At 46.7% G+C, this 23,170-nt stretch overlaps 1 protein-coding gene across 5 annotated transcripts in view; it reads right to left on the bottom strand.

Moving 5' to 3' along the window:
- Positions 1 to 1,832: 1,832 nt before the first annotated feature.
- Positions 1,833 to 23,170, bottom strand: part of Dcun1d4 (defective in cullin neddylation 1 domain containing 4) — a 75,140-nt gene continuing 53,802 nt past the window's right edge. For 3 of the 5 annotated variants that reach the window (XM_075943084.1, XM_075943087.1, XM_075943083.1), the window contains exons 8-11: positions 17,505 to 17,613; positions 7,451 to 7,555; positions 5,228 to 5,330; positions 1,833 to 5,059 (exon numbers count right to left, since the gene is read on the bottom strand). In XM_075943084.1, coding sequence (XP_075799199.1) covers positions 5,004 to 5,059; positions 5,228 to 5,330; positions 7,451 to 7,555; positions 17,505 to 17,613 — 373 coding nt within the window. In that variant the 3' untranslated portion in view covers positions 1,833 to 5,003. The remainder of the gene's footprint in view (positions 5,060 to 5,227; positions 5,331 to 7,450; positions 7,556 to 17,504; positions 17,614 to 23,170) is intronic. The other 2 variants (XM_075943086.1, XM_075943085.1) reach the window with 1 other exon arrangement.

Genomic DNA, 23,170 nt, shown 5'->3' on the forward strand with positions numbered 1-23,170 from the left:
TACCCTATCTCCAAGCTCTATCTTTTTTTTTTAAATTTATAGTGTTCTATTTGCAGGCCAGAAGAGGGGACCAGATAGAATTACAGATGGTTGTGAGCCACCATGTGGTTGCTGGGAATTGAACTCAGGACCTCTGGAAGAACAGCCAGTGCTCTTAACCTCTGAGCCATCTCTCCAGCCCCCTCCAAGCTCTATCTTCAGCTCCAATTTCTACCCCGTGTCCCACGTCCAGCTCTTTCAGCCTAAAAAGTCCCTGAGAACCACCTTTTAACTTTCTTCCCCGCCCATGTCTGCCATGCACCTCAGCTGCTCTGACTAGGCCTTGGTGATTGTTCCCATTTACCTTTTGGTCCAATCACACTGCTGGAGAGCTTTGTGTACCGTGTCTCTCTCCATGTGTAGGCAACACTGTCCAAGGGTCTACTACTAGATAACATACTGCATACTTCTCTGCTGGCCACACCCCAGGTTCATGTCCTACTGGAAGCCAGAACCAACCTATGTTCCTTCCCATTAACTTGAGATTAAATTTCTTTGTATATCCACTTGCCATCTTCTCTCCCGAGTCTGGAAGAATACGGCTTTCTTAGCTTGACCCTTAGCTTTCGGGCCAAATGATAGTGTTAAGAACCATGTGTGTCTCCAATCTGAAGAGTGTGCTGCTGGACTCGCTTCTCATCTATTGCGCTATTTTCTTCCTCCCTGAAGTTTATGAGACTCCAAGAGCTATCACTTCCTGGCCTTTCTTCGCATCCAGGTCTTCCTGGATGCCTTTATGTGCTGATAGTGTTTTGCCAGCCTGGAAACTCCGACTTGCTTTCTTCCACACACGCTTTCTAGTCCTCCAGGACTTGTCAAAGGCCTGTCCTCGGCTCACACTGTAGTACAGGACGAGTGGAGAGCAGGCTGATACAAACAGCTTAACTGGATGGTGCCCTTTGGGGCAGTAAAATGGTCGTTACTGCCTAGCTCTTGGCCATGTCAATTCTTATTAGCATTCAATGCTTAGAAACACACCAATAGACGACAGCAAATTGTTCTGCCATCACAATTTGGTGAGGAGTGTTGACTCTTGCCAAGACATTTCTGATGCTCTATGTGGAAACATTCTTTTCAAAAGAAATTGAGACATGACAAATACCTTTTCCAGACAGGGTCTCACTGTCTATCTATCCCTGGCTGCTCTGGGACTCACTATGCATTTCAGACTAGCCTCATACATAGAGATCCCCCTGCCTCTGACTCTGGGACACTGGAGCTATGAAGGCCAAATACAATTCCTATCCTTGGATGGAAAATAAGGCACCCATAAAGACCATCGTTCATACAATTAGGGAAATATCAACTCTGTGTATCAAGCAACATTACCATTGTTAAAATTGAGTGTGAGCACTATATAGATTACCCCATCACACCACACACACACACACACACACACACACACACACACACACACACAGTGGTATAGATTATAACTTATTCCAAAATCTGTGTGATGTTTTATAATGTAATTTACTCTCAAACGATTCAAAAAGTGATGTAAACAGAGAATCAATCTCTTTCCTCTTTCTCTCTCTCTCTCTCTCTCTCTCTCTCTCTCTCTCTCACACACACACACACACACACACACACAGGTAAATGCCATGAAATATGTCTAAGTAACAGGAATATACATGTTCATTGTATTATTCTTGCATTTTTTCCCCTGTACTGTAAACATTTTTTAATAGAAAAGGCTGGTAGAAAGCAAATGGTTGTAAGAAAAAAAAAATACTTTAAGCTACCCTAAAATGTTCTGGGTGGAGAAACCAAGAGGACAAAGAACCCAAAAATCAGTTCTGAAACCAAACACAAATATCGGTTTATTTATGGATATCATTTTACATCAATTCCATTAGAACCTAACCCAGTTTGCTGTGCTCGTTGGGTGGCATAACAGTGTATTGGTTAGGCTGGAGTCACAGGACTTGCACTTTCCTGAAGGTAACGCAAATACTGACGACACAAGGCATTATTCACAGTTCTAGGCTGGCTACTGCTCATTTCACAGCAACGCCCAAGAGAAATCATCTGATGAAAAAAAGCAACCCACATTTTGGTCTCATTTACAGATACCCAACGTTACCAGTTGGTCAATGAATTCTATACAATTTTATACAACATATGAAAGGAGAAACGATAAGGCTTACAGAGGTATTTTAGCAGTTGTAAAAAATAAAAACCAAGGGCACAAACTAAACTCTTAAAGCTTTCTGTATAGACTTCAAACGTATGGTTAGGTGGAGACTCAGAGGCAACAGAAATTTGTTAAACCAGAACCTAGAGGTTTGTCTAGTTAGACTTATAAATACTGAACTCAGAGTTCATACTTCAAAAGGGGCGCGCCTAAGGCTATCAGGGTACCTGGGAAATCTAGCCAGCTGACTTCTATCTAGTGCTGTGTAAACATCTACAAGCCGTATTCCCTAGCAGAGGGCACTGCAGCGCACTGGAACACAAGCGAAGAGAGGAAAGGCGGGTGGAGCTCAGGGACTGGTGACCCCAAGGCCCCCGACTTCTTCCAATGCCGGCCCTAAGTGCTCTTGGTGATCCTTCAACTTGCATGACTTGGCAATTCTTCAAGAAAAGGTGTCTTATGACTTGGTCTGCCTCCCTTAAAAACAGCTCCGCAAAATCGAGAAAACCAAGGGCAAGCAGCAGTCACAGAGGTTCAGTTCTCGCGGCAGTTTAGAGAGTATTTGGAGTTCCAAATATTGATTATCCCCTCCGGAATGCGGGCTTCCATACTATCTATCCTGAGGGTTGTTACTTGAGTCTCTATCATCAAAATGTTCACTGTGGATGAAATACAATGTTTCACCCTGGTAACAACCCTTTATCCCCAGAATCGCTGTGCTTAGTGTTTAAAACATTCTCCAGATTCTCACGCAACATTTAAAACAATTCCATCTACGATCTGTCTTTGCACTGAGGCAATCGACAGCTGATCCAGCTCAAGGGTGATTCTTTCACCTCGGGTGCACCTGAAGAGGAATCACCCTCCACGGGGCCGCGCCTGCCTTGAGCCGGCCCCCACTGTCACGTACCTGCGTGCACTGGAACCCTGTCACACTGCAGTCTCAACAGCTGTGGTTTCCCAGTAAGCTTACATTGTGTTCCAATAATAATTTGTGAGACTACAGACAAGGGATGATGGAGGAAGCTAAAGCAATATTGAGCTGTTGTTTTTCTGTTTTTTTTTTTTTAAAAAAAAAAACTTCTGGTTTATTTCACAGCAAACTAAACCTCATTATTTGGTAGAAAAAGGCAAGTAGTTGCATTCTACCACATCCCAATTGTGTATATGCACGCACACGATATATACATACAACATCTCTGTCTTTGGTGGTTCAATCGGGGGACGAAATAAGATGAAAATCGCCACACTTTGGGAAGGAACTGAAACAGTGATCGAGGGTAGCATTGTCTGTGTGCTTCGCTCATTAATGCCATTTAAGGTTCACATTTAATGGAGACGACTTTTTTTTTTGGCCCAACATCTTCTGGTCATCGCTCGCCAGAGCAGGCACAGATCTTACCCCGCTACACCATTCACCCGGCAAACAAGACATTAGCTCTTTACTGGGCTAAGTCTTCAGATGGGTTTTCACAAACTTCGGGGACTGAGTGAGTCATAGCACCAAATGATTGGGGGAAAGCCTGTTAACTACACACTTCCTCAAGAGGGGCAAGGCAAACAAATAAAAGAAAGACATAAAATACAAACCCAGAAACACCGTTGTGTTTGCTCTGGTTTTCTTATCCACATAATGGCTATCACCCTTCTGAACACGTGACTCAGGGAATGACAAGTGGCCCCTCTGGGAAAGGTCCCAGTGTGAACAGGGTTAGCTCAATGCTGGTGGTTTTGGGTCCACTGCCTGCAATGGACATGCTGCCAGGAAATGCCTAGCACAGAAGAACAAAGATAGAAAACAAAACATCTCTCACTTGTGGTCTTTAAAAAAAAACAAACAAAAACAAAAAACAAAAAACAAAAACAAAACCCTGGGAGGTTACAGACACTGTAAAAGAGTAACTGGAAACTCAAGACACAGTTAAAAGTGCTTTGCAGCTATGAACTGCCAGCAAGCCAGTAGGCTCACGGGGGTGGCAAAGACGTTTTACTTACAGTGGCACAGAGAGCTTCAGCAGACCAAACACTGCTAGAGGAACGCAAAGGGAGAAACAGCAAAAGGTTTAGGGAAACCTAAGCTTCAATGTAAAATTTAAAAGGAGCAATTTTAATTTGTTCACTTGTACCTATGGTCAAGCTACCAACAGTGTTAACATTTAAAAAATGAAGAAAATAATAATTTAAGAAACCCATAAGCCTATAGCTTTGTGTTAGAAATGCTTTGTAGCATGTTATATGTCTGTGTGCTCAAATAGTTATAACTTTTTATCACTTTAAAATACCCAAGTTGTCATGGAAACCAAGTCAGATTTGGCATGTGCCACTGTAAGTCATGACTCCCACTTCTTCCAGAAGCAATGAGGTTAATTCTGGCAATATCTGCTCACGGGGACAGTTACAACACTTTCTGAAATGCTACATTTGAGACCAAATAAAGTATAATTGGCTCATTTGGGGGGGGGAAAAGGGGAACTAGAAATATGCCACAAAATTATTTTTACAATACATTTTTGCAGAAATAATCTCTCGGTGAAGCTTTTCATTTTATACACATATACAAAATTGAAACAGCAATGTACACATAATCACAGTGAGGACGTTGGCCAGTTCACCAATCTGTAGTGTGAAATGGGCTGCAGAGCAGCCTCCAAGAGAACAGTGCTACACAGCAAGCAGAGAGGCCCATTCAATAGCAAACACCAAAACACCCTGCAGGAGGGAGACTGTGCAAGAAAAGCAGCATGCGCTTCGTTACAAACAGCAGTTTATGGCTAATGGGTGACGTAACCGTGGTAACAGTGACTCTCTCGCTGCTATGCATACAGTCCTAGGACATCTGTTTGTCTTTATACCATTCCACAAATTCGTCCAACAAAACTGGCCCTGGAGAGAGAGAAGCAGAAGTGTGAGGGCTGGAGGTGTTGTGGAGGCACAGCACTTACCTAACACGCATGGGGCACTGGGCTCAACTGGAAGGGGGGAGGGAAGAAGGGAAAGGGGAGAGCGGGAGGGAGAGGAGGAAAGAGGGATCACCCAGCAGCCAGTACTCACACGCTCCATCTTCATCATAGTTGCTGAGGTCCAGGCTAATGGTTCTGCTGAACTCCAGCACGTTGCACCACTGGTCTTTGTTTATCACTTTATATTTTGATTGCTGACGGGGGAAAGCAATATGGTTACTGACACAAAATGAACAAGTGGGAATGCATAAGAACATTCATGCAGGGTTAACTCAACTGAAGCAGCAGTCTAGGAAACAGTGACACAGAGCAAGAGTAGAATTTTTCATGGCAATATCATTATAAGGACACACCTAAGCTAGTGGTAGCGTGCACTACACAGCAACGCTGTGAAGACTGAATGAGAGGACCACATAGTTTAAATAAAGCACAAAGTAAGTGCTAATCAAGGCGTTGGTCCCACTGGCAACCCGGCGCGACAGTCCTGCCCACTGCCAAGCTGCTTACTTCAAGGGCACGCGTCAGGCAGTCACTGCTGAGAGCTATGCACATGCCGGCCGCCAGTCTCATCATGGACGAAACTGGGATAGCCATGAAGTGGGAGCTCTATCACTCCTAAACAAGAAACCTGCCACAGGGGGAATAATACAGTATCCTAAAGGCTTAAATGCAAAATCCAGAGCTAACATTTTAAAAATCCTTGTGAAAAAATAAATACAATCAAAAATAGCAAAATAATATAAATCTTAAAAGGGCAAAGAGTCAAGCTGATGGTTTTGAGGGTGCAGGCAAGAGGTGGACTGGGATGGAAGGGCTGCTTTCACCCTCTAAAAGGAAAACACAATCTAATGTCAGAGCAATGCACAGGCTTTAACTTCTGAAGCACGAAAGTGAAAATCAGTCTCAGAACAGCCAGTTAGGTGTCCGGGACTGAGCAATGTCAAACTGACTCAGAGCCACGTCTTTTAACCAAAGACCCTTCACCTGAAGGTTCAAATCCTACAGACTCACTGCGGACAAGAACAGTCCTACTCCTGTTCTGACAGGGAGGGCTTAGTCTCAGCGATGGACAGAGAGGCTGGGGAGGACCAGGGAGAGCACCCTCGCAGCAGCGGTACTTATACTAGCGAGCAGCTTTTCCTGCCTTACGGAGTCCCAGTTAGTAGACAACTGGGCTTTCTACTACAAGTGGTTTCTAGTGACAGTCTTCAAAAATCACATCGGTTGCTCAGCTTTCTGGACCACTACTAAAGCAAGTCGTAAAGGGAGATTATTTCAAGCAGGAGTTAGAACTGGGCAAGACACGTTTTTCCTCAAAGATCCTACATCATTCTTGAAAGCAAAGATCATGTTTAAGGGGCTCGCGTGGGGAGGGGGGCATAGCAGATGCCACGCCTAATCCAGTGTTCACAGCTATCCAAGAACTCCACCAGGCACTTGTAGATGAAAGTAGTTAAGAACAAATTACAAACTCATTTTAGTGAGAGGCTGGTGGCTGGTATTTACTGCTGGCTTAAAACTGGAAATTCATCTGAAAGAAAGTAAATCTCAATTTCTGTTGTTACAAAGAGCCGGGATTCTAACACTAGTGGGGTCTCTACATGGGGCTAAGAGAAGAATGCTTGACTGTTCAGATACACACAACTTTACACACACACACACACATGGATGCATGCATGCACGCACACACAGACACATGTGATGGAGGGAGGTCATTGGTTAAGTAATAAAGAAACTGCTTGGCCCTCATAGGTTAAAACATAGGTGGGAGGAGTAAACAGAACAGAATGCTGGGAGGAAGAGGAAGTGAGCTCGGAGGCCATGCTCCCCTCTCCCGGGCAGACGCCATGAAGCAAGCTGCCAGGTCAGACATGCTGAATCTTTCCCGGTAAGACTGATGCTACACAGATTATTAGAGATGGGTTGATGGGGATATGAGAATTAGCCTGTAAGGGCTAGAGTTAATGGGCCAAGCAGTGTTTAAAAGAATACAGTTTGTGTGTTGTTATTTCTGGTGTAAAGCTAGCCGTGCGGGAGCCGGGTGGGACGAAGAGCAGGCCCACAGCTCCCACAACACACATGCACACACACACACACACACACACACACACACACACGCACGCACACACACACACACACACACACACACACGCACGCACACACTCCAAGACATGCAGCTGCTGACTGAGCAATCAGCAACCATAACTCCTATGAGCAGAAAGTTAGGACAAGAAAAATCACAGAAAATGGTCAGGTAAAACGTGGTAGTCCTAAGCAAGCAAACACACATTTCATAAAGTAATAAATTTGGTACCTCTAAGAACTGGTGAAAAACTGGAAAAAGGGGCCAGATTTTCCCTAGTAACAGTCCCAACATGCACTTGGCAGTGTTTATGTCTAGGCTGCGCTGGTCCTTTTCCTGTTTAACAAACAAAAACAAGAGTAAGCCAGATGCTTCTAAATCACAAACTCTGATAACTCAAACATGCATTTCACTTCAGCAAGAAATTGGCAAACAAATAGTTCGTTTATTACACAGCGTAAAACCTTGAAGGGGACTAAGGAAATGGTAGCCAAACACAATGGAAGGCCTGACATTTGAATGTCACATAGAAGTTTATTTTGAGAAAGACTGATGTGAATAACTTTACCCTAATGCCAAATCCATTATGTAGTAATAGGTACAATCATTTCCTCGGCAAATAAAACCCATAGCCTGCTTGCTCTTCACTATGATAATTACCAGAGTTATAACTGCTGATCCAAAAGCCCTCAGGTGGACTCAGGGGCGTGCAAGTGGGTTGCTTTTAAGAGCTTAGAAGTGACTTTCCTCAGAGACTCAGTTTTCCTACAGCTTTACTTCATGTGGTAAATACTCTTCTTCCTCCTAAATATATTGAAACTCTATGCAGCTCCTCGAAAGGGTTGGAGCCCCGGAGCATCTCTCCCAATCGGAAGCCATGCTCACGCACCTGCTCTAGGACAACAGGGTCTCCAGTTCCACGGAACTTACCTAGCAGGGTCGCATGTGACTCCTAGGACAGCAGCTAGTGACTATGGGAAGCTGGAGACAGACCTCATGCACACACAAAGTAAGCTCACTCCACTTTTACTTCTAAAGACTCTACTTCTCATTATATTCTTCTTCCACGTTTCCATTCTAAAACTTAAGCGATCAATTCCTACAGGGGAAAAATGTGTTCTCAAACCCAGGAGGCAATCTCACACATCTACGGCGCTCCTTCTTGCGGCCCATCACCTGGAGGGTCCGTGTCTACGACAGGGAGAGGTGCTTGGCTATCCACTGCAGCAGGTCCGTGCTCACCTCACCACGTCAGGGAACCGCGCTACAACCACCCTTGGCCACATGCGCCTTCAGACACCAGTGCTGTTGGCACATGGTCAGTTTCCCATCTATGCCACTGATCTCCAGCAGAATTAAAGCAATACAGCTATGTGAGGTTCGTTCAACAAGCCAACAAGGGGAAACGTGCCACTTTGGAAAGACATTCAAAGAGGCTTCTGGTCATAGTCGCTAAGTACAAAGCTGTTCACGAACAAGCCAGGTCAAACAGCACTGCACCACCCTTCCCTGTTAATGACTACACAACTTAAGCCTGGTGACGGGGGAAGACATCCCGGTGGCAGCTCTTTGTGCATGGGGGTGACATGCTCCTTTCTACAATGTCCTCCGCCTATCCTTTGGCGAAGCAGACGGTCCATCATGTCTTGGCAGCACTAGCTCTGTCAGGGGAAGAGGAGAGCAGGGGTGATCTAAAGACTGGCGGTCTTCCACCGACCCCAGCAGGTGGGCTGTATTTCTGCTTCTATGAAGCACTGCAGAAGTGAACACAAAACATCGCTTAGCCTGAGAAGTGGGTGTGGCAGACAGCAACAGTGCACTGTGCCGTGAAGCAAGCCACAAGAAAACTAATAAGTAACTGAGAAACACACGTGGGACCACAAAATCTAGCCAAAGCCCATTTAGCAAAATCGTGTTCGGCACCGACTGACCACATTGGCACTGTACAAAGTTCCCTTTCACTGGAGTTTATAACCATTTGTTTGTTCCCGGTGTCTCATCTGGTCTTGAACGACCTTGTGACTTCTCTCATCATCAATAGCCTTGTCATACAGGAGACGCACGGAAATAAAAAAAAGGTACAGAAGACTTGGACAGACTCTGCAACATTGCGACTGCCTGACAAACTTTACTCAGGGAAGATTGCACTGCACGCGTTGGGTGGCCATGCCGGAACACGGAGGGAAGGGAGGCAGGAGGGCAGGGGACTCACACGAGGACAGTGGAACAGCACTTGCTCACTCCTGCTGTGCAGGGTGCAGCCAGCAGCTCCCAATCACTAACACCATCTTCTGCCTAGCAAACAAGAGAGAGATATTATGGATGCACTCACCACCTGAACAGTTCTCCCTGACAACCAGCAGTGCGCATGCTGGCCTTGTGGCCAAATGCAGTAACCAAAGTGGTAAACATCACAAAGACCAGGGAAACGCCACGGTGAAGGGCCACAGCAAAAGCCTTCTCATGCACTGAAACAGAGACACTCCTGGGGGTCCTGCGACAGCAATGATCCCTGAAGTCACACCCTGCAAGGGAGCTCCTGATTCAAATGAAACGGTTCTGCCAGGATGCCACCAGGTAGTCATCGGCATGAACGGGCCTTTTTTTTTCTATTTCTTTTTTAAATCACCTTTCAAATTCAAGGGACACAGCAGGGTCATCCAAGAGCTCTTGGTAAGGGAAATAAAGTAGCACAGTCGCCATGGGTCTGAGAGTGACTGCTCCTGGACACAGAGAAGCAGAGGCAGACAGGTCAGAACAGAAGGTAACAGCTCCGAGATGGCCCTCGGTCATAACCCAGGAGGCACAAAAGGGCTGAAGGAGAAGGAAGCACACTCTCCTCTTTGAGTAAATGCTTTGGGAATGCTAACTTTCTAATACAAGAGAGTAAATTTTTAAGTAACAGAAACACAGCAGGTCTGAACGCCTCTCCCCACGCTCATACTCTAACAGGATCCCATCTTCCTCAGAGAATAAACACAGCGGCTGCACAGCGCCAAGCTCTCCAGCAGCCCTCAACCTCAGAGCCTTAGTCCAAGACGCTATGCTGCCTGGAAGGAACGCACTCCAGATTGCAGACGCCAGGAATAATCAGGCTTTGTTGAGGTGGGTCTGTTAAGTGCCTTTGATTGTGTCGAGCACCTCTGGGCAGACCCTCTTGTTAGGTGTGGTAATTATTTTTTTCTCAAGTGGCACAAAGGCCTTACCACAAACTGAAACAAAGAATCTTAAGGAAGTAAAAGTAACTCCAATGTTACAGTGTTACAAAAATCCCTTTAAAGCTCCATGCGTTCTGTACTGCTTTATCAGAGGTCTCTAAGGCTCCTGGCTGCCTTTGATCAGGTTTCACGTTTTAATGGCTTGAGATTTAGATGGGGAAAAAAAGTCCTGGGTTATTAAACTTACAATGAAAAGATAAAATCATCAATGAAAAAAAAAGTCCAAAGTTTTTTAAGAGGCTTTCTGGACTCAAGAAACCACAGAAGCAGCCATGACTCCTAAGATGAATGGCGGAAACCAGGCTACAAATTGGCATATGAAATCAAAGGCCGAAAGTAAAGACCAATCTGATATATCCTGGCCTGAGGGCGGGGGTGGGGGTAGGGGAGACAGCCCAACTTATACAGCCAAGAAATAAATGTAAGGTGAAAACAGAGGTCTCGGCAGACCTCAAAGACATCATCACTACTGTGACTCAGTTCATGAAACTTGAAGATATGACAACTCAGTTTTGGTTTGGTTTGGTTTTGAGTAGAATATTTTTTAAAAGGCACACACACACACACACACACACACAAGTCATAAAACCTGAGAAATACCCTCTCACTGAAAAAAAAAAACTAAAAAGAACTATGCTTAGAACTGAGCCAACAACATTAGCACACAGAGAGATCACAACATTTGCAAGGCTTTAAGTAAGCTCAACTTTCGCCTCCAGCAGGCACTGCCTCCCTCCCTTACCACTGGGTCTGGTCAAACAGACCCTACTACTGTGAGCACTGCCCTCAGCAAACAGTGGCGCTTTCCTGAGGCCTGTGTCAGAGAAGGACCCACAGCTACTTCCACTTCTGTGAATGTATCTCCAACCTTTACAATCAAACTCATTCAACTCACGACAGCGATCAGGACGGGGAGTGGCAGCTGGAGGTAGTAGAACCTGGAGATCCACACTCAAGGTGTGTTCTGGTTCCGGGCCTAAGCGGTCACTCTTGGGTGCCTGCACTACTTCCCTGGGCACACGAGGAGAGCTTGGAGTACGAAGATACTCACAAGCCAAATGGTTGGACAAGCAACTGCTAATCAAACTGGGTACCCACAGAAGAGTCCAAAGCTGAAACTAACCTGCTTCTGGGGGTTTACGAGCCTGAGAGTAGACAACAGGGTCATATTATCCCCATCCTGTCTCTCACCAGGCCAGGCCTAGCTTGTTTTCCCTGCAATTTATAGTGAAGTACGAGGGAAAACTATGGGGGTGGGGGCAGCTGTCACAGTCTATGTTGGGGGTTGTGCAGAAGATCTAGCGTAGCCTGTGGCATCCATAATCAGGTGCAGTGTGTAGTCCTGGGAGAGAGAAGGTACTGCTGGTTGTGTGTAAACTCTTCAACTTCCCAAATCACTTAAGCAGCGCTGCTAAGCAGCAGTGACTGACAGCGACTGCAAACAGGGAGAGGACACCAAGGCCCTGACCAGTACGATCCGGTATCCAGCTAACCTGCCACAGGATCCTTTCCCATCAAACATGTATGCATCTTCTGCCCATAAAAATCCTCCATTCAGGGCTGGAGAGATGGCTCAGTGGTTAAGAGCATTGCCTGCTCTTCCAAAGGTCCTGAGTTCAATTCCCAGCAACCACATGGTGGCTCACAACCATCTGTAATGAGGTCTGGTGCCCTCTTCTGGCCTGAAGGCATACATGTAGACAGACTATTGTATACATTGTATAGTAAATAAATAAATATTTTTTAAAAAATCCTCCATTCAAATGCTACAGCCTATGTCAAGAAGGAAAACAGACACCTCCCCACAGGCCCATCACTCATTCTTCTGCCGGCTGGCCTGCTCTCGGCCTTCCTCATCTTGAAGGCCTACTTCTCTCCACAGACCAGCTCTGCCCCAAGCCTACTCCCTCCAAGTGTCCCTCAGTGCATCCCCCACCAGGCCCCCCTAACTCCTGGGCTCCAAGTCGGACACACTTCTCTCTTGAGGCCGTGGCTGTTTTGTGTCAGGAAAGGAAGGCTCTGCTGGAGGAAGCTCTCTCTTGGGGGACGCTGGACCCCGGCCACATTGCAAACTCATGGCCTCTGCTCTTATCTGGCCTTTGCCACTGCTGCTAACAGCAGCCAGATTCTACTCAGTACTCACAATGCCAGCCCTCCCGACTTTGATCACAGCAGCCTGCCTCCACTTAGGGAGAACATAAAAGAGCCAAATACACTTGTCAGTCTCACACCAAAATGAAAAATTACTCTACTTAGCTTTCTATCTCATTTTCTTCATCCAATAGCAAGTTGTTTTCACCAGGTCCTTTTCAAAGGAGCCAAAGCCATCTGCAGTGGCAGAGGCAGTTGCAGCTCTTTGGGAGGCTAAGGCAGGAGGACCGGTTGTTTGGGATCAGTCTGTAAGATGCCATCTTAAAAAGCCCAAGGGAACTGAGGGAAAACTCGGAGGAGGCCACATGGTGCCAGTTATATAAGAAACACAACTTACACCAAGGAGGAAATCCTACGCAGGAAATACTAAGAGAAAATTCCAGTTACGGAAGAGAACTGTTGCAGACTTTGTGTTTTTTATTCCTTTATTTTTCCCTTTATAAGACCCCAGAGGAGGGCTGGAAATATGGCTCAGCCGTTAAGAGCACTGACTGATCTTCCAGAGAACCCAGGTTCAATTCCCAGCACCCTTTCAGCGGCTCACAACTGTCTCTAACTCCAGGTCATAGAGGCACACAAGCAGGCAAACTCGGTCCAAGCACAGCGAGTCAGGAAAGGCAGCATCACCGTGGAAAGGACTGGCAGGGAAAAGGCTCTCAGCTGCCCCTCTAGTCTGACACTACTTCATCGCCAAGTACGGACAAGACTGGCCAGGCGACCTCTGAAGTATTGTAATTGTATGATATCGACAAAACTACAGGGAAGTGAGACTCAGAGGAAAAAATACAAACTTGCAGCTGGATTCATTTCTAGTTGGCTGCAAATTTTTAATTTTATTTTTAAACATTTTATGTTTATTAGTGTTTGCATATGCATATATGTGTACCACATGTGCAAGTGGCCTCAGAGGACAGAAGAGGACATCAGAACCCACAGAACTGGAGTCATAGGTAGCTGTGAGCTGCCATGTGGGTTCTGGAAACCAAACCCAGGTCCTGGGCAAGAACAAGCAGTCTAATGAACTACCTCTTCAGAGTCAAGCTTTAAAAAGGACAAAGGCTGCTCTGCACCACCCCTTCAAAGCCACACCGACTCCAAGCAGAGGCAAGGAAAGGCAAACCCTCAGCCAACACAGAACTCACATCACACTCCAAGGCAACTACCAGGGCAGTGACCACACCCTACGGCAAGAGTCGCCATTAAGAGAACCGTGCCCAACACAGCACCCAGAAGACACTGGAAAAAGCAGATAAAGTTGTCAAGTGTTTCTAGTAAACAAACTCGAGATGCTTGAGGAGGCACAAGGATACTGTCCTGAGGAAAAGAAAAATGGAAGGCGTTAAAAAAAATGGAACTTCTGAAATGAAAAATAGTCTCTGCAATGAAAGACGTTTAACAGGAGATTGGACAATGTAAAAGAAAAGATAAATAATGGAAGACACAGCAATAAAACTTTAAAATGAGCAGAATGTGCTATCAGTGCCTGCGGAACAGTATCAAGAAACATAACAAACATCTTGTAACTGAAGAAAGATACAGAACATAAAAATACATTTAAAGGGTAACACGTAAAAGATTTTCCATGTTAGTATAAACTATGAACCCACAGATTCAAAAAACCCAACAAATCCCAATCAGAACAATAACCAGGAGGACCGTGCCAGGAGCATCATCGACTACTTGCTGGAAAGCAGAGAAAAGAGAAAAACTATCTCAGTAAACAGACAATATGCTCAAAAAATAAAGATGGGAATGACACCAGAAGCTACAGTGCTGAAGATGACAGAAAGACAGGAACGGCAAAGTGTCGGTCTCCGAGTCTGTACCCAGAGAAGCAAAGCCCAAATCTTAGTGGAATCCTCCTCCTCCTCTTCCTCCACAGCAGCTCTGTCCTGAAAGCACTGCTAAGGAAGTCTGGTTCGGTATTAGAGACTGGTCTGCATAAGAGGAAAGAGCTCAGAAGTAGCATCAACCTGGGTACCTACAACAGACTCGTAGGATATAGCTAAACAAAATAAAGGCTTATTAATAAGTTCGCCTTAGCGTATATTCAGGCTGGACTGAATTGTTTGGTTGTTAAATGATAAAATATGAGTAGTTGGTGTTCATCATCATATAAAAAGGAAAGTTCACCAGTATCTACTAAGATGTTCCTTAAAAGCAAAGAACTCTACTGAGCACACATAAAATTCATGGTCCTCAGTCTACCAGGAGCATGAACAGTCTGAACCCAAACCCCTATGTCACATCAAGCAATCACTGGGGCTGTGTAAGTGACTGCGACACGAATCCTGCAGGACACACTGGCCCAGGAGGCTGCAAGTGGCTGGGCCGATGCTCTGGAGATGTGCAGAAATGTAAGAGCACAAGCAGGACCGTGAGAACGGCCCACCGTGAGGAGAACGGCCCATTGTGAGGAGAACAGCCCACCGTGAGGAGAACAGCCCACCGTGAGGAGAACGGCCCATCGTGAGGAGAACGGCCCATTGTGAGGAGAATGGCCCACCGTGAGGAGAACAGCCCACAGTGAGGAGAACAGCCCATTGTGAGGAGAACAGCCCACCGTGAGGAGAACAGCCCACCGTGAGGAGAACGGCCCATTGTGAGGAGAATGGCCCACCGTGAGGAGAACAGCCCACAGTGAGGAGAACAGCCCATTGTGAGGAGAACAGCCCACCGTGAGGAGAACGGCCCATTGTGAGGAGAATGGCCCACCGTGAGGAGAACAGCCCACAGTGAGGAGAACAGCCCATTGTGAGGAGAACAGCCCACCGTGAGGAGAACAGCCCACCGTGAGGAGACCAGCCCATTGTGAGGAGAATGGCCCACCGTGAGGAGAACAGCCCACAGTGAGGAGAACAGCCCACCGTGAGGAGAACAGCCCACAGTGAGGAGAACAGCCCACAGTGAGGAGAACGGCCCACTGCGAACAGAACGGCCCACAGTGAGCAGACCAGTCCACCGTGAGGAGAACAGCCCACAGTGAGGAGAACAGCCCACAGTGAGGAGAACAGCCCATCGTGAGAACAGCCCACAGTGAACAGAACGGCCCATCATGAGGAGAACAGCCCACCGTGAACAGAATGGCCCACAGTGAGGAGAACGGCCCACTGCGAACAGAATGGCCCACCGTGAGGAGAACGGCCCACAGTGAGCAGACCAGCCCACCGTGAGGAGAACAGCCCACAGTGCACAGAACGGCCCACCGTGAGCAGAAGCAGAAAGCAGACAGGCTGGACAGTCAGGCAACATCACGACATCACAAGGCGAGCAGCTTGGGACATGGTTATTTGGGGCTGGAGGAAGCCACAGATTCAAGTTCTCTGTTAAGTCTTCTGTTTCAGTGCGATCTACTGTCTATTAACAGCATGACAGAGGTCAATTTCTCCATTTGCCTCTGACCACCTCCTGTCTAATGTGGATAAAACACCTTGTTGGCCGGGCAGTGGTGGCGCACGCCTTTAATCCCAGCAGAGGCAGGCGGATCTCTGTGAGTTCGAGACCAGCCTGGTCTACAGAGCTAGTTCCAGGACAGGCTCCAAAGCCACAGAGAAACCCTGTCTTGAAAAACCAAAATAAAAAAATAAATAAAAATAAAACACCTTGTTGTCATGGGGCAACAGGATGCACATACTAACATACACCATGTATATAGACCATTACATAGACCATGAGAGGTGGTCTGGAGGCACCAAGAAAGAGGAGACCCAAGGAGCTCCTGCCAGGTGGACTGCAGGGACTGATCCAGAATGAATGAAGCTAGAAAGAAGCAGTGAGATATGAATCTAAAGCACAGAGGGCAGCTAAGAAAATTCTAACACCTAAGCAGGAAGTCACAAAGAGTTGACCTGTGTGCAGAAAGTTAGGATATTCCTGAAGAGACCTCAACACGTATTATAAAAATCCAGGGGAACCAGGGGAACCGGGCGGTGGTGGCATGCATCTTTATTCCCAGCCCTCAGGAGGCAGAGGCAGGCAGATTTCTGTGAGTTTAAAACCAGCACGGTCTACAACGCTAGTTCAAGGACAATCAAGGTACCTGACCTCTACCTCTTACATATAATTACACAAATGCCGTTCCGGCAAACATTACATGTAATCTCATCTCTCTATTTCTAGCGTCGGTTAATTCCATGCACATGTGACTTAGATGGCAGTACCAGTATGACAAGAACTAGGGCTCCACAGAGCAGTACTAATGTACCACTGCAGACAAACTATAATTCACCATGGAATACATTTTTGGTGCTAAACTGGTAGAACTAAAGAGTGAAGAATAAAAAGAGCACAGGGAAGGGAGAAGCCCTCCTCACAACTAAAAAACAAACAGAACTATTAAGAAAGCAGCCGAGTGAAGTCTAGCCATTTGAACCCAACAAACATACAAACACTCAGAAAACACTAATCTGGAATAAAGCACAATTGCAAGGGCTGTGGCCGGGTCTCTGGGAACATACAGCAGACTTCCCATCCCCCACCCCCACCCCCACCCCCCACCCCCACCCAGGGAACCGCCACAAACTTGGACTTGAATCACTAAAGAAACAAACAGGAAATCAGCCTTGGTTTGAATTCACATTCTTTCCAAATACAGTAACAGTTTCCAAGCGAGACTGGATTAGGTTGATCAGTACTCTATTCCCTCAAGGGACAAAGGTCTGTGGTATGAGAAGGGACAGCCTTTCAAACCTATACAGCTGTGCCTCAGCCAGGCACAGGAGCTGAATTTTGGAATGGCTGCCACTCAAGTTTTTAGCTAACACACACCTTGGCCCAGAATCAGTTTTTCAAAGCATTAGAAACCTATTCATGCCCTAGGAGTAACTTTTCAAGGTGTTTGTAAAAAAGCAAATCTCCAAAGGCAATAAAAGAGGGGTGGGGAGGGGGGACATCTGGACAGGTTCCAGAGAACTCACCCGTGCAAAGTCAAACGCGTATCTGTAAATGAGCTTAAAGTTTGTTGTATCGTTTAATAATGATCTTAAGTAATCCAAAGTAGCTCTGAGTTTTTCTGTTGTGTCACATCTAGGAAACAGAATAAAGGCAAATTACAACCTGAGTGGGTGTTTGCTTGCTTTTTTTTAAATTGGAGTAATATAAAACCAAGAGAATAAAAACACCAGAAGCTGGACTGTGTCCGTCATGACCAGTTGCTTTCTGCGCTCTTTAGTGAGTGATAAAGGCACAGGAACAGGATACACAGCAACCAAGCACACATGCACACACCCTTCACATTTACGCTCCTCTCACATGTGTGCGCCTGTGCTGTGCCACCTGAAAGCCTCGATGCCACTTCCCATCAACCCTCATGCCATCTCGGTGTCCTGCCAACGTTTCTCAGCTAGCAAGCACACAAGCTGGATCATCGCCAGCTGCTTGACAAAGTGCCCTTGTCGCTGCTTTAGAGGCCATTCTAGCTGTCTCTGTAGCCTCTCACTCTGTCAGGTAGTTTCCCCGTGGTTATGCGTGCTGCTGATGGGAACATGGCACTGTGTCCCCATGTCCTTCCAGGGCATACTGTGAGGAAGCTTGTCACATCAAGCTGTCCCCTGTTGCTGAAATCAATTTGTATGGCTGGGGGGAGGAGTAAGCACCGGATTCCCCACTTAGCATTTATTTGTGTGTTCACATGTATATGCATGCAGGAGCCAGAGGGTGGCTTCAGTCGTCATTTCTCAGGTGTCCACCTTGCTTGTGGAGACAGGGTCTCTGACTAGCCAGAAATCTACTGAGTAAGCTAGACTGGCTTGTCGGAGAGCCCCATGACCCCCAGGAAACCCACTTGTCTTCATCTCCCTGTGCTGGATTTCCAAGTACATGCCACTGTGCTTGACTTTTTATATGGGGTCTGAGGAGCAACTCAACCCTACTGCAATGTGCAGCAAATGAACTGAGCCTTCTCCCAGCCCCAGAGTGTCCATCTCAAGGTCTTTGAAATACAAAATGGTCTGTGTGATGACATCTCAAGACTGTTGATTACCCAGTTCATCAGGTTTTTTTCTGACTTGCTGCTTCTCTGATGCCTCAACATTCCCGGAAGTAGGCTGTAAATCCACTTCCAGATGAGACAGACGGACTAGCGTGGTGACACTGACCTAGCCTGCAAATCAGTGACATTCGGGTACATCAGCGAAGGCCCCTCATGCCTTCAGCTGGTGCTCTCCAAAGCCCCTAGTGAATGCACCTGGTAGTCACTCCAAGTGCCACCCCTGTGCCCCACCCCAGCCTCTGTCATCTCCCAGGCCTCTCCCAGAGCAGCAAGGGCAGCGGGGCTGGATGGCCACTCCACACCCCAACCCATCCACACACAGCTGTTTTATAGCCTTGCTAGGGCCACCCCCAAAGGTGCAGAGCAACAGCTCCTGACCTGCAACCCTGAGGAGCTCTGGGCTACACCGTCCTCTCTGTCTCTCTGTGGACTTAGTGTGCCATTTCTTTTCACTGAGCAGGTTCCATCTGCTGCTCTCTCTATTCTCTGCAATGCACAAGCAGTCTCAGTTTGGACAGGGGGTCACTGACCCTGTCTGCATCCTCCTGACATGCCTCTACCAATCTCCGAGCATTTCCTTGCTCTCTGGCACAGAATGTTCCAGCCCCAGACTTGAAAACAGCTGTTTCTCCAGGGAGCCCTGACGATGACAATGTGTTTTTACCAGTGAGGGACAGTGTTTATACTTTTGATAAGGAAGCACGCTAATTAGTTATTTTTACAAATTAACTTTCTCTTTGCAACACATAAGCCTTAAAGATGAGAACCAGGCCAATAGGATGGCTGGCGGGGGGTGTGGGGGTGGAGCACTTGTGGCACAAGGTCTGGTGACCCAGGTCCTACCCCTAGAACTCACTTAGCATCACCAAGAATCGACAACAAAGTCCTCCTCTGACCTTGTGTTCTACTGGTGAGCTGTCCTGTACTGTTTGAACTCACTGAGAAGCTGGCTCTGGAGGAGGGATTGACTCTCCTCCGGTCCCAGCCCTCACTCAAACAGACTTTATGTCATGCTTGCCAGGGCATGGATGCGCCTGCCCACCCCCAACTGTGACAGGGACTAAAGAGGAGAGCAGAACAGGCCAAGTATAAAAAGTGCTGGAAGGCAAAAATCACTTCCTTCCACCAGGGTTACCACGGGTTACCCTATAATATAAAAGGGCCTGAAGTGAGGGAGAGGAGGTGGCCAGGGAGAGGCTGAAAGTTCAGGACAGGACACAACTCAAGGTGGGTGGGTGACTCCAGCTGACCGCCTCAGTTCTCCAATCCAGTCTGTTTCCAGAAGATCTGATGAGGTCTCTGTTTGCTCTTTTACTTGGAAGTCCACCGGAGGGACACTGCTCCGCCTGGACCACCCAATCAGGAACTCTAGCAATGCTGCTGGGTTGCCGCAAGCCCCGGACTTAACTTTCCTGCTGTTTTTGTTTATGGAAGTGTCATCCAAGGGGTCTTCTCTGCCTGGGTCTCTGTCTATCAGGAATTCCACGGGCTACGGAATGGCTTTCCCAGTCAATCCCGCCGGATGGTTTGTGCACCCAATTTGCTGATGTTTGTTACTACAGACTTATTTTTTTACTTACATCTGCTATGACATACTTAATAAACTCACTCATTCGAAACCAAAAGGATGGCTACCACGGCTCATTCTCTTGACCGTCTAGATTAGACCTCCACATGCACAGTGACCCGTGTGCCTGCACACACCAACTCCCTTTCCCCAGCAACACTAAAGATGCCCGATGTGGAGGGTGGCTTCTTGTGTTTCTCTGCAGAGCCTTTATTTATTTGCTAGAATAGATACTATATAATCTATTATTATCAAATGAGTGCTTACTTTAAAAACTATAATATAGTTCAAAATATAGTACACTACTTTTGTTTTTAGTAAAATCTGCAAAAGCTCTTTTTTGGTGGCAAAGTACAAATATAAGTGAGTCTTGCATCTCTCTCCTAAAATATACTGTCTAGAATCCCAAAACTAGAGGATTTACTTCTCAAGAACTGAACAATCTAGAATTCCCATATTTCTTCCAGTGTCAAAAAATAAAATATTAAAATTAGAAGTAAGAAAAAAGTTTCTTCAAGGGACTAACATGAAAGCTGAGAAATACCCAAGAACGAGATGCATGTTTCTGGAGAAGTGGGGTTCTCCAGATGTCAGGGACGGCAGGTGCAAAGCACCAGTGGCAAACGGAGCATGGCAAGTCCTAAAGCTTAAAAACAATGCATCGCGCTAGAGAAGAGAGGAGGAGGTAGGGTCAGACCTTCAAGTCTCCCGTGCTCCCCTGTGCTGCTCCCCTGTGCGAGGCTTCATACTGGGTCCTACAAACAGAGCCCACAATGGAGAGTCCTCCCATCACGGAGAGTCCTCCCACCACGGAGAGTCCTCCCACCACGGAGAGTCCTCCCACCACGGAGAGTCCTCCCACCACGGAGAGTCCTCCCACCACGGAGAGTCCTCCCACCACGGAGAGTCCTCCCACCACGGAGAGTCCTCCCACCACGGAGAGTCCTCCCACCACGGAGAGTCCTCCCACCACGGAGAGTCCTCCCACCATGGAGAGTACTCCCACCATAGAGAGTCCTCCCACCATGGAGAGTCCTCCCACCACAGGAGAGGTCAGGCTTGCACTCTTCACAGCTCTGGGAATCTCTCAAGAGTGTGGGGGCAGGAAGAGTCGAGATGCTGAGAGTCTAACGCTAGTCTTAGCACTAGCGTCAGGACCCAAACGAGGATGGCAGAGATGAGAAAAACACCCAGGGCAGCATACGGGCAGGTATGTCTGAGATGCAGGAGCGGCAGCTGGCTTAGTTGGCATTGAATGTACTACTGCAGAACCAAGATCTTATTAAAGAAAGAATTAATAGCATTATTATAAACAGCAATAGCTTACGGAGGAGGAAGCCAGTATATCTAAACAAGTTTACTCTTCACTGGAAAGGAAACCCAAGGGCCAGACTGAAATGTAGTGTTTTGTTTAATCCCAGGCAACAGTGTTTTCACAGACTCAAGCACAAGAACCAGAAGACAAAGTAGCCCTGGGTGCTGGGCAGAGCAGCAGTGGAACCAAACACAGGAACTGTGACCCGCCTGGGCGTGACCTTTGCATCCCTAAAGAAAGATGTTTAACAGACACCTGGAACTTACATCCAATTGTGAGAAATGAACAAATCTCTTATTTAAATGAGATAAATATCAAATGCACATACAGAAGTCCACCTCATGTATCCAGTAGGTACATTCCGCCACACAGGCGCTTCCCTAAAAACACAACACATGCCACAAGGAGATGAGCTCACCCTGCTTGGAACAATAGGTTGCCATCTAGTGGCCATTCAACAAGGACCCTTTCCCAGGATAAGATTATATATAGGAAAGGGAGAGTGAAGAACCAGAGAGAGCTTTCTAGAAGTGGCCATGTTTCCACCTTAACTGTATATACAGGATAAAGTCACAAAACCCAGTGAGTGAAACACACTTCTAAGTACAGACTGCCCTCTCTACAGCCCCTTCACTTAGTCCAAGATATTTTTCTAGGCCACCTTTTTAGTTTACACAAGACTGGCCACTGATCTAACCCTTCTCCAAGCTCAAGGCACGTCTAGTTCTAACGCAGTCTCACCGTGGGGCAATAGCCCTGGTCGCCCCTCCTCTCCCACTCACACAGCTATATGCTGAATCTTAACCCCCAAGGCAATCGTATGAAAATGTGGGCATCCTGCTCAATGGGGGGCCCACATCCAGGCACAAAGGTAAGAATTAATAACCAAAAAATAATGCTACAGAAGGGAGGATGTGAAGCTAGGAGGGAGACAGGGTGAGGGCACCAAGGGACGGTGGGAACAGCAGTGGATGGCAGTGATCAGAATATGCTATAAAAATGGTTAATGGGATTTTGAACAAGTAAATAAAACCATTATTTTTAAAATTTTGGAGGTGACTGAGTCATGAAGGCAAACCTTTATGAAGGGGATTAGCGTCCTTAACAAAGCAGCCTAAGGCAGCTTGTTTGCCCTAACCACCTGTGAGCACAGAGTAGCGGTAAGGCACCCCACAACACACACAACACAACTAGCCAAATCCAAGCTGCGGCTAGGTGCCAGGGCCGCTGGAGCCTTGGCCCGGGCTTCCTTTGAGAACTGTAAGAAATAAACTCCCATTGTTTATAAGCAGCTCTGTGTCTGGTGCTGTGCTTTAGGGATTTAAGTGACTCAAAATGTGTGTCACTGCGTATAAGTACAGGTTTGTATCAATGTACATGAGCTGCAACTTCAGTCTAAAGCATTTCATAGCACAGATTTAACAAAATGAAAATGACCAGCCAGGCAGTGGTGGCGCACACCTTTAATCCCAGTACTCAGGAGGCCGAGGCAAGCAGATCTCTGAGTTAGAGACCAGCCTGGTCTATAGAGCTAGTTCTATGACAGCCATGGCCACACAAAGAAACCCTGACTAGAAAAACAAACAAACAAACAAACAAACAAAGAAAATGACTAAAACCAGGAGAAGAAATCTAAGACAGATTTCTTAAAAAACAGATCTCCAAACAGAATCTAAGATATGACAAAAGCATTAACAGATGAAAGACAGAC

This window comes from Microtus pennsylvanicus, chromosome 12 (assembly GCF_037038515.1).
Source record: "Microtus pennsylvanicus isolate mMicPen1 chromosome 12, mMicPen1.hap1, whole genome shotgun sequence".
Lineage (NCBI taxonomy): Eukaryota > Metazoa > Chordata > Mammalia > Rodentia > Cricetidae > Microtus > Microtus pennsylvanicus.